General features: G+C 53.3%; 2 protein-coding genes across 4 annotated transcripts; both read left to right on the top strand.

The window, feature by feature from the left end:
- The first annotated feature begins 970 nt into the window (after positions 1-970).
- MYL6B (myosin light chain 6B) lies at positions 971-5355 on the top strand. The gene is made up of 8 exons (XM_040491750.1): positions 971-1163; positions 2579-2813; positions 3552-3579; positions 3816-3959; positions 4190-4363; positions 4861-4938; positions 5070-5135; positions 5245-5355. The coding sequence occupies exons 2-7, from the start codon at positions 2625-2627 to the stop codon at positions 5096-5098; spliced, it is 642 nt and encodes a 213-aa protein (XP_040347684.1). The 5' UTR covers positions 971-1163; positions 2579-2624; the 3' UTR covers positions 5099-5135; positions 5245-5355.
- Positions 5351-8813, top strand: MYL6 (myosin light chain 6). 3 transcript variants are annotated; one of them, XM_040491751.1, is made up of 7 exons: positions 5351-5506; positions 5964-5991; positions 6860-7003; positions 7232-7405; positions 7494-7571; positions 7871-7915; positions 8617-8813. In XM_040491751.1, exons 1-6 carry the CDS (start codon positions 5372-5374, stop codon positions 7897-7899), a joined length of 588 nt encoding a protein of 195 aa, XP_040347685.1. In that variant the 5' UTR covers positions 5351-5371; the 3' UTR covers positions 7900-7915; positions 8617-8813. The 3 variants fall into 3 exon arrangements, with proteins under 3 accessions (XP_040347685.1, XP_040347686.1, XP_040347687.1); XM_040491753.1 differs by lacking the exon at positions 5351-5506 and adding an exon at positions 5608-5711; XM_040491752.1 differs by lacking the exon at positions 7871-7915.
- Positions 8814-10119: the final 1306 nt, after the last annotated feature.

Raw genomic sequence — 10119 nt, 5'->3', positions numbered from 1 at the left:
ACGCCTCCGGGGATAGTTGCTAATATCCCCCCCCCCCCCCCCATCATCATTGTGGTTTCTGTTACACAAGCCATAGAAGAGTAGTACTCTTCGGAGCAGCTTTCCCCAACCAACAAACACCACTTACTACTGCCGGTGAAGTTCATTTAGGCCTCACCCTCCCGACCTCTTAGGGGCTTTCTACTCTGATCCTCTGTCTGCACGCCGACGTAGCCCCAGCCTCCAGCACCAATGGCGCGGCCAAGACATTTACTGACTCGGGGCCTGACTGGGTTGGTTCCTTCCCAGCATGGGGGGTGGGGAGGGTGCTCTGATAATGGTGTGGGGAATGAGATGTCCAATGCTGGCAGAGGTGTCACAGACTGAAGGGCTGGAGGGCTCAGCCCTCCAATTCCTGGCGGACCCGTGAGGTCCCGATGGGGTGCCGGATGCATACGCGTCCGCTGTATGGAGAAACTTCACCTAAGGAGAAACTGAGGCAGGAGACCAGGCTTAATTCCAAATCTTAACCTATACTTCAACTACCAGCTCATTTCAAAAAAAAAAGGAGGAAGAGGAAGAAGGTGAAAGAGAAGGAACAGAAGAAGAAAAGAAAAACTTTGAAGGTACTGTTCCAAGACACACAGCAACTCAGTAGCCTCTGCTCTCTATCAAATCACAAGAGTAAGAGAAGGAGACCGCACCCCTCTCTCCCGGCAATGCTTCCCATTGTGCCTTCCATCTAGCCGGCAGCGGCTTCAGCCTTCCCCGCGGTTCGGCGTTCTCCCACCGGCGGATCAAGGGAAGTATCCCAGCCCACACTAAGCGGGGAACTCACGGCTAAGCAAGGGAGATATCCTGGCAGGGGCGGGGGGGGGGGGGTGTCGCACGGTTTTAGGGTCAGGGGAGGGGTCTGTAAATTGCTCATTGCCTTTTAGGTCCGGAACAAGAAGGGCGCCAAAAGATCTTGAATCACCAACCGCTGCCACCTGCCGGAAGCCACGGCTTGGGCGTGTTTCTCCAGCTGGAGAGAGGCATATCCCGTGAGCCCGCGAGCGCATCCCGTGAGCCCGCGGGCGTTCGAGGACTACGACTCCCGGCATGCTCCGAGGCCTCTGGGGTTAACCCTTCGGGACCCGCAGCCTCCCAGCGCCCCGCCTCCGCCCTTACCTGGATCCCGCAGGGTGAGTTTTTGGCAGCTGGGGAGGGATTCTTTCCTTTCATCTTTCCTTTCATTTAAGCTTTATTGAAGGTGTGCGTGTGCGTGTGTGTGTGTGTGTGTCTGTGTGATTGTGATGTATTCTGGAAGGGTGGAATGATTCTGATTTTTCTAAAATGGGACAATGTTCAGTAATGAGATTCAGACGCATTTTTGCAAGTGGAAGACCGGGCGCCAACTCTCTGAACCCCAGGATCTACGTGGAATCACTATCTTCCTCGGAATGCTGCCTAAATCCTTTTCTTCCTTACCCCTAGAACAAAAGTAGCTAGCAACACCTCCTGTATACCTATGGCCTCTGACTTAGACCTTACTCTAGTGTCCCCAGCAAGGTTTGGAAGCTAGCCCCAGAGTCAGGGTTTTTATTGTCCCTTTGGTTGGGAGATGAGTAACCGTGGAGCCCATAGGACCTCCCACATCCTTTCAGATTAAAGATTTTAGAATTTAGGCCCTTTGGGTCTCAGGGCCTACCCTTCCCTTCAGGTGCACCACAGAGTCCCTGTAGGTTCAGCAGGCACCCTGCCTTTGTCTGACTTGCATAAGCATGAGCTTGTGGAAAAAGGTATGGGTGGTGGGCGTTAAGCCAGATCCTGGCCCCCACCCTCATCCTTAAGACAATCCTAGGAACAGGAGACAATGGGGGTGTCACACTCCTCTTTCTATTACTATTCTTTATCTATATTGTGCACAATTACAGTTCTGGGCTGGGAGGGAGGGGGACAGGGACTGTAGGTATTGGAGATTAATAGACTGTGGGGTCAACTACCTCTACTCCTCATCGGTGGTAAGAGAGGCTTTTTTCCCACCTTTTACTGCTCTTGGACCCCCCCCCCTTTTTAAAGATTTTATCTTTAAGTAGTCTCTACACCTAATGTGGGACTCAAACTCACAACCCCCAGATCAAGAGTCACATGCTCTATGGACTGAGCCAACCAGGTGCCCATCACAGACCCCACTTTAACAATTCCAGTTCATAAGGCCTCCCTCCCTGCCTCAGCCTTGAAGAGTCTAAAGCTACTAGAAAAAAGGGCTACTCTGTGCCAGGGGGTTGAGGCCTGGAATGCCTGGATTCCCTTTTTTGCTTCACCCCTGTATCAATGTCTGTCACTGGCAAGCATCCTATCCTTATCCCAGAGGTTAACTCCCCCATTCTGGGCAGTTTCTGGCTTCTGTCCCCTGCCCCCAAAGGGGCCATTGTTCTGGCCAGCATTTGGGCCTGAGTGAACAGAAAAGAGAAGACCTTGGGGCAGGAGTCCTGAACCATAGGAGTCCAGGACAGGCCAGCATATCTCTCCTCTATCTCACCCTCCCCACCGCCAACTGGCTCCCTGCCCCTGCCCCCGCCCCTTGACATCCCAGACTCCCTGGCTATTTAAACAGAGATGGGTGCCCCCATCGGCACACTGTCCTTTGGCCACCGGACATCATGCCTCCCAAGAAGGATGTTCCTATGAAGAAACCAGCAGGACCCTCTATTTCCAAGCCTGCTGCCAAACCAGCAGCAGGGGCTCCTCCAGCCAAGACCAAGGCTGAGCCAGCACCAGCACCAGCACCAGCTGTCCCTCCAGCCCCTCAGAAAACCCAGGAGCCCCCCATCGATCTCTCCAAAGTGGTGGTGAGTCCCAGGAAAGTGAGGAAGGAATTTGGAAGGGGTGGTACAGGGTGGGAAACAGCCTAGGGGATTGGGGTATCTGGAAGATAGGGAGTCAGCAGCATTGGAATGATATTGGAGATTCCTCTCAGTCTCCCATTTGGAAGCATCAGGCTTATGACTCTGATGTTGTCTTTGTTGTTCTCTCCCTATAAACTATAATGTGTGTGGGTACATGCACACATGCATACACACACACTCTCTCTCTCTCACTGACCCCCTTGCTGGAGGCAGGGATTGTGACATGGGGAACATCTGGGTTCTGAGGACAATTTCAAGGTGAAGGGAGGGAGCTGCTGCCTGTGCCTGACTGACTGTTCAATTCTAAAAGCCACAGCTCTGAACCCCAGGAGGGAAGGCTGAAAAGGACAGACTTGTTAGACAATCACAGCTGGGGGCCAGGGGTAAATTTAGCCTTTGTTCAGCCCCCAGTTATGTGAGGGATGCAGGGCTCAGGGCACTGGAGGGAGGGGAACAGGTGGCATGGGATTAACCCTGTTCCCAGGAAACCCTCCCCCCATAATTCCTCCTCTTGGGATTCTCCCAAGGTCCAGAGCTGGGAATGGGACTGAGGTGGCTGGGCTCCCAGCCTGGTCTCTTTGGGCCCCTCCCCAGAAGTGGCTGCCAGTTGGTTGGGAGGAGTGCTGGAAACAGATTGAATGAGCCCTGTCATCCCTCCTCACCTGCTCTTTTCTTCCACAGATCGAGTTTAACAAGGACCAGCTGGAGGGTGAGGAGAAGCTGGTCCCTTAAACCCTACTGTCTAGTCCCAAGCCCATGGTCAGATCCTTTTTCTGTTCCCCTAACTCCGGTCCCAACCTTAAAACTTTCCATGCTAGTCGTCTTTGTGTCTACTATTCTGCCCAGCTTTAGCACATAGTTTCTGAACCTACTTTCTGTCGGGGGGTGGGGGTGGGGGGTGGATGGGAACCTCTGGTCAACACTGACCCGCTCCTTATACTTCAGAGTTCAAGGAGGCCTTTGAGCTGTTTGATCGAGTGGGGGATGGCAAGATCCTGTATGGCCAGTGTGGGGACGTGATGAGGGCCCTGGGCCAGAACCCCACCAACGCCGAGGTGCTCAAGGTCCTGGGGAATCCCAAGAGTGATGGTGAGGGGGATGCCTGGAACAGTGCGAGTTTTCAATGTGGTGGTGGAACTGAGGAATGTTGGCAAGGTCGCAAAGGATGCTGGGGTGGGTCTCTGGACTTAAAAAACTGTCAAACACAAGATAGAAAAACATCCTGGATGTTGAACAGAATGAAAGCCTTCGTGGTGGGAATGGGAGCTGGGTCCAAGGTGACTCTACAGTGACCTCTCCCTCCCCTTTCTAACTTCCAGAGCTGAAGTCCCGGCGTGTGGACTTCGAAACTTTCTTGCCCATGCTCCAGGCGGTAGCCAAAAACCGGGGCCAAGGCACATATGAGGACTACCTGGAGGGCCTTCGGGTGTTTGACAAAGAGGGGAACGGCAAAGTCATGGGAGCAGAGCTCAGACATGTCCTCACTACCCTGGGTGAGGCAAGGACCAGAACTCCTGTGGGTTGGAGAGAAGGGGGTGGACCAAGAAGGTTAGCCAAATAGGCAGAGCCAGGGAAGAATAATGGTCCTGTAGGTCATGGGCAGAAGACTGGGAAGGTCAGAGGGGGCAGAATCTAAAGGGCTTCTTCCTGCAGAAGGTAAAGTGAGGGTAGATGCGGATGCCTCCCAAAGGACAGAGGAAAGGGGATGAGCTGATTTTCTGTTGTAAAAGAGATGCTTGTGCTCTGTGATTTGGTAGCCCCTTAACCCTCTGGAATTCAGTCTCCCTCTGTCAGGGCTCATGCAGGTGAAATGGAAAGCAAGATGGAGGAACACATTCAAGGTGTTAGCATTACAAGGAGAGGATTCCTTCGGGGTTCTGTTGCTATGAACCAAGTATTCAAGGGTGGGAGAAGAGAAGCTATCATCCAGAAGAGAGTGGCCTGGTTTGGGAGGGAGGGCAGGCACTAAAATGCTGTGTCTGTGGCTCAGGAGAGAGGATGACCGAAGAGGAGGTGGAGACTGTTCTGGCAGGACATGAGGACAGCAATGGCTGCATCAACTACGAAGGTGAGGGGACAGGGGAGAGGAGGCAGAAGGCTCGCGGTATGTGGATGGGGGGACCAAGGGCCTGGATTATCTAAAATCAGATGGATTATCCAAGGGCCTGCTTCTGAACCCCTCTTGCTTCCTCTCTGTAGCCTTCCTGAAGCACATCCTAAGCGTCTGAGCTCTACTGGTACGGCCCTCCCACTCCGACTGGGGAGGCAAGTTTCCTATCCTTCCCTCAGTCTGGGTAGAAAAGTAGGGAAGTGCGTTTTCATGTCCTGGGGCGCGAGCGCGACAGGCCTTGGCAACTTTCATCTTTTTCCACAGATGCAGTGGGGCCAGACACTGCCCCTCCCCCCCTTCCCCGGCAGGCGGAAGCACGTTCCTGCCACTGGGAGGCCACCTATTGTTTCAAAATAAAGACACAGTTCAACCCTCCCTTGGCGTCCGACTCATGCTTTCTTCAGAGGTGGGGAGGGAAGGGAGGGTTCTCCTCTCCCCAATCCGATATCCTCTGATCTTCCTGCTGCAAGGAGGAGCAGATTCCTTGTGCCCTACCCGATCCACTTCTGCAGTTTCTTCCCCTCAGGTAGGGCTATTCTAGAGGAAGAAGCAGCGGGCCCCGCCCACCTCATTACTAATGTAGCAATATTATCTGCATAAGGCCAGACCAGGATTCTTATTGGCCGGATCAGCTAGGGTGACGTCATTGGAACGTACGAAGACTAGGGTTGGGCCGGGAGCCGGAGCCATTACTGCAGGAAAAGGTCCCGCAGAGCAGAGCAGTCAAGATGGTGGGGCCCGGGGCCTGGAAGGATGAGCGGGATGTGGGGCAAGAGGCGGGAAGTCGGGGGTAGGGGCTTGCAAAGGGAACCTGAGGGCTTGGAAGGTCGGAGGTGGGGCTGGAAAGTTTGGGGGCCTGTCCTGCCGGGAAGTGAGTGAGTCCCCAGCATGGAACAGGAGTTAGTGGTTCAGTTTGTGGGACTGGGATAGAAGCTTGGGGGTTTGGAGTTCAGATGCTGACCGCTCCCCTCTTCTCTGAGCAGTGTGACTTCACCGAGGATCAAACTGCAGGTAGGTAATCTCTGACCCCTACTGAGGTCATGCTTAGGGATTGGGACCCCCGCCTCTAGCACCTATTCCCATAACCCCACCTGTCATCTCTTCAGTACCCGCAGGGAAGTACTTCCTGGATTCCCTTCTCTTTCTGGATCCTCCATTTTCTTTTCTCACTCTTTCTTCCTCCCTCCCATTGCACTCTAGATTCGAGCCCCAAGCCCCGGGTGAGTTTTAGGTGGTGTGGGTGTGTGAAACAACTTGGTCACCTAATGCCTGCTGTGTGTGGAGTTTGGGGAGGGTGTATTAAGTTGCCTGCACTCCTCTGTCCCTTAATCAGCTTCTGCCTCTTTTCTCCTCCTGTGATAACTCCCCTCCCCCAGCTTGGATTTGTGAAGATTGTAAAAAGCAGTGACCTGGAATTTTGTGAAACTGGGGACGGGGAATTTGCCGAGGATACTTCATAGTTGTATCCTCCGAATGTCTCTTTCTGTACAGTAGGGGTGGGAAGTGGCAGGCTGGGATGACCCCTGTCCCAGGCTGCTGCTCCCACTTCCTTATAAGGACAGGACCCAGACAGGGCGGTGGCAAATTCCTGCCCTGAGTAGAGTTGTGAGGAGGCTGGGCAGGCTTGCTGTAGGCAGAGGGGGCGTTTAAATGGATGTTACCACTCTGCCAAGGGGGGGGGAAGAAGGCTGTGTCATTATGTGGGACACCTGAGTTGGGAGACAGGGACATTAGATCCCTCTTAGCGGACTTCAGTGTACAGTGGTATAAATATCTGGTTTCCTTAGCATGATCAATGTTCACTGGGCAGAAGGGGATGTCAGGGAGGTTTTGGGTTAACCCCCACATGCCCAGTGCTGATGTGTATCTGAATCTTCAGAGTTCAAGGAAGCCTTCCAGTTGTTTGACCGAACAGGGGATGGCAAGATCCTGTACAGCCAATGCGGGGACGTAATGAGGGCCCTGGGCCAGAACCCCACTAACGCCGAGGTGCTCAAGGTCCTGGGGAATCCCAAGAGTGATGGTGAGGGTCTTCAAGAACAATTTCTCAGTGTGGTAATGGGCCTACAGTTCTTCAGCTGAGAGCTTCCCTTTATCTTCATAGGCCCAGAACTCAAGCAGGTTTGTCTCAACTAGCAAATCCCACTGATCTCTCCTGCCTTGTGTGGGAGCTGCCTGCTTACTTGTGATCCCTGTAGTCTCCTCAGTTCTGAGAACCTGTGTGACTTTCCTTCCACCTTCTTTATGGCAGAGATGAATGTGAAGGTGCTGGACTTTGAACACTTCCTGCCCATGCTGCAGACTGTGGCCAAGAACAAGGACCAGGGCACCTACGAGGACTATGTCGAAGGCCTTCGGGTGTTTGACAAGGAAGGGAATGGCACCGTCATGGGTGCTGAAATCCGGCATGTCCTTGTCACGCTGGGTAAGGCCCTGCCCTTGCTCTTTGAGCAGTGCTGCCTGATAACACACCTGCTGCCCAGTTCCCAAAATGTTTTTCTTTCCCTCTGCAGGTGAGAAGATGACAGAGGAAGAAGTAGAGATGCTGGTGGCAGGACATGAGGACAGCAATGGTTGTATCAACTATGAAGGTGAGGGATGAATTGGGGCTCTTGTGGAGAAAGCAGTTGTATAAGCAGGTCACGCCCAGTATTTGGGGCTTTCTCTGTCCCTGGGCTCCAGAAAGAATGAGGCAAGGGGCAGGGCCCGGCCCAGCCCAGCCCAGGAGTGGGAGGCCACAGGGGTATGACAAGAAAGGAAGGGGTAATGTGTGAAGGGTGGGGAAAGAATGGGAAGTAAAATAAAGGGAATGTCTGTTCCCCCACCACCTGACCCCTTCACCCCATGTCTGTGTCTTGTCTTCACCATTAATGTCTCTTCCTTCCTGCAGCATTTGTGAGGCATATCCTGTCGGGGTGACGGGCCCATGGGGCGGGTACGGCTCCTCCCAGCCTCCCCTTCTCTAGTTGTCCTCCCTGGTGTTTTTCTTCCCAACCTTTGCTCTCTAGCCCCTGCCCTTCCCCTACTACCATCTGACTTCCTCCTAGCATGTTTCTGCATGGAGCTGACTGGGGAGGGGAAGGGTTCCTCAAAGAGGAAGACAGCCTGGGGGTGTGGTACCTCCTTTTCTCCTAAAATGGGCTCTGAGGTTTTGCTCATAGGGCCCAGGGTGCTGGTGTCTGGGAACTCACACCAGCCTGTCTCCGTCTTGCTTCAGGGTGATCCTTTGGCCCTGGCGCACAGTGGTTGGCATAGGGGGGTTGGTTGCCTGCCCCATTGTGCTGCTATAGCTCAATAGTCTTTTCTTTTTCCTTCTGCTGGGCAGCTTGGAGGTACCCTAACCCATACCTCTGTCTTCTCCTGCCAATGGCTGACAGTAGCTGTAGGTGTAGTTGAGAACTTTCCTGCCTCTGCTGTGTTCTTGCTGCTCGGGGAGAGGGTGGGGAAGCTAACAGCTGGTGGGAGGGAAGCTGGGGGCTGAGAGAACTGGGAAGACCCAAGGTGGCCTCTACAAACCCAAGGTTGGGTTCTGTGGGCACGTTCTTATGCTACCTTTGTGGTCTTGTGGTCTGCTGGCCCCTGGTGGACCCCTCCCCTTGCCCTACTCCCTGGCTCACCCCTCTCTTCTATCCACAGAGCTCGTCCGCATGGTGCTGAATGGCTGAGGATGTTCCTGCTGTGCCCAAGCCCCATACCTTTCCCTGTGTTGATACTGTGCATGTAGCTCTAAAGGCCTCCTAGGTCCTCTTGTCACAAGCACTTTTGCTAGCTTGTCTCTCTTGGATGTTATTTGCGTTCAGCATTCACCAAATAAACTTGCTCTGTGCCCCTAAGTGCGGTTCTGCTTTCCTTCCCAAGCAGGGTGGAGGGGGAGAGAGGGTCAATAGACCAGGGGTTGGGAAAGCTGGGAAAGGGCTTGAAGGATCCATCTTTGTCATTGAAGAAATGCTGGCCCCATTCATTTATGCTACAAAGGCTACCCCTTGGGGGATTAAAGAAGCCATAAATCCCTGTAGGACCAAGACTGGCCACCCTTGTTCTATCCTATCCAGCTGAGTCCTCTCCTAGCCCTCCAGCTGGCTAAACCCAGACTTTACCCTCCCAAGCACTGAAGTCCTTTTGTGGAGGAAGCCCAGGGAGTGTCTGAATGGAGCTAAAGCCAGGCCATATTAGCACAGCCTGAGCCTGTCTGTCACCTTGGCAGGGCTAGAGGCCAATAATAACAAGTCTGTGAGATGCCTGCCTTCTTCCCGCCTAATAAGGGAAGGAATGGAGCCATTACTTCTGAAAGGATAAGTATACAAAATCTCCAGGTTGTGAGGATGTCCTTCCAAGTCTCAAACAGCTATTTTTAGGGCAGGTGAGAGCCTCTGCCCAGCTCCCATACCAGTGCACAGTCCTGACCGCTGTGCTGCCTTTAGCCTGTTGTGGAGAGAGGCCCAGTATCTGTGCCTGGCTTGCTCAGTGCCTCTCCAGCCCAGGTGCGAGCCCCTGGGAAGGACTCCTGGAAGACTCCCCCCAGCCCAATCCCACTGCCTGACAGCCACAGGTAAGAGAACACAGAAGGCATTCACAAGATGGAACTGAAAGCAAATTAATTTATAAAAAAAAAAAAAAAAAAAAAAAATAAAGAAAAAAAAAAAAAGAAAAGAAAAGAAAAGAAAAAAATTTACAGAAAACTTTTGAACAGAAGAAAGGTGCGAAGACGCAGAGGAAGAGAAACACGGGACGTGAGGAACAAAGCTTGGTGGGAGGGACCGGGAAGGAACTGGTGGCGAGCCTGGAGTCCCATCTGCCTTCACATCAAGGATGTGGAAGGGAGAGACGGTAGGGGAGGCAGTGGAATCCAGGGAGCAGAGCCTAGCTGCAAGCTGGCAGTAGGCACTACCCTAGGTCGGGCACCCCTCCACTGTCCCTAAATCCCAGGGAACCCCTAGCTACCAGTCAAGGTTCTGATGGTACTGGGGGAAGAGGGAAGAGGTTACAGGGGTGACCCACCAAGTCATAAGGAGGTGCTTAAGTGCTTTTTGAAAAATTCAGGTTAACAACTCCCCATCCTCTCTAGTTCCCTTCTCCATGTCTTCTAGGAGCCCAGTGACAGGGCCCAGGGAGGAGGAAGAACAGTGCCCTTTCTTCCTC

The sequence above is a fragment of the Herpailurus yagouaroundi genome, unplaced genomic scaffold, assembly GCF_014898765.1.
Source record: "Herpailurus yagouaroundi ecotype Mexico unplaced genomic scaffold, PumYag 182, whole genome shotgun sequence".
Classification (NCBI taxonomy): Eukaryota; Metazoa; Chordata; class Mammalia; order Carnivora; family Felidae; genus Herpailurus; species Herpailurus yagouaroundi.
Note: the sequence above shows the minus strand (reverse complement) of the source record. Positions and strands in the feature narration are given on the sequence as shown.

Coding starts and splice junctions, on each gene's coding strand:
- MYL6B (XM_040491750.1), top strand. CDS start 2,625: ATGCCTCCCAAGAAGGATGTTCCTATGAAGAAACCAGCAGGACCCTCT. Junction 3,960..4,189: donor GGGGAATCCCAAGAGTGATG/GTGAGGGGGATG, acceptor TCTAACTTCCAG/AGCTGAAGTCCCGGCGTGTG. Junction 4,939..5,069: donor TGGCTGCATCAACTACGAAG/GTGAGGGGACAG, acceptor TCCTCTCTGTAG/CCTTCCTGAAGCACATCCTA.
- MYL6 (XM_040491752.1), top strand. CDS start 5,372: ATGCTTTCTTCAGAGGTGGGGAGGGAAGGGAGGGTTCTCCTCTCCCCA. Junction 7,004..7,231: donor GGGGAATCCCAAGAGTGATG/GTGAGGGTCTTC, acceptor TCTTTATGGCAG/AGATGAATGTGAAGGTGCTG. Junction 7,572..8,616: donor TGGTTGTATCAACTATGAAG/GTGAGGGATGAA, acceptor TTCTATCCACAG/AGCTCGTCCGCATGGTGCTG.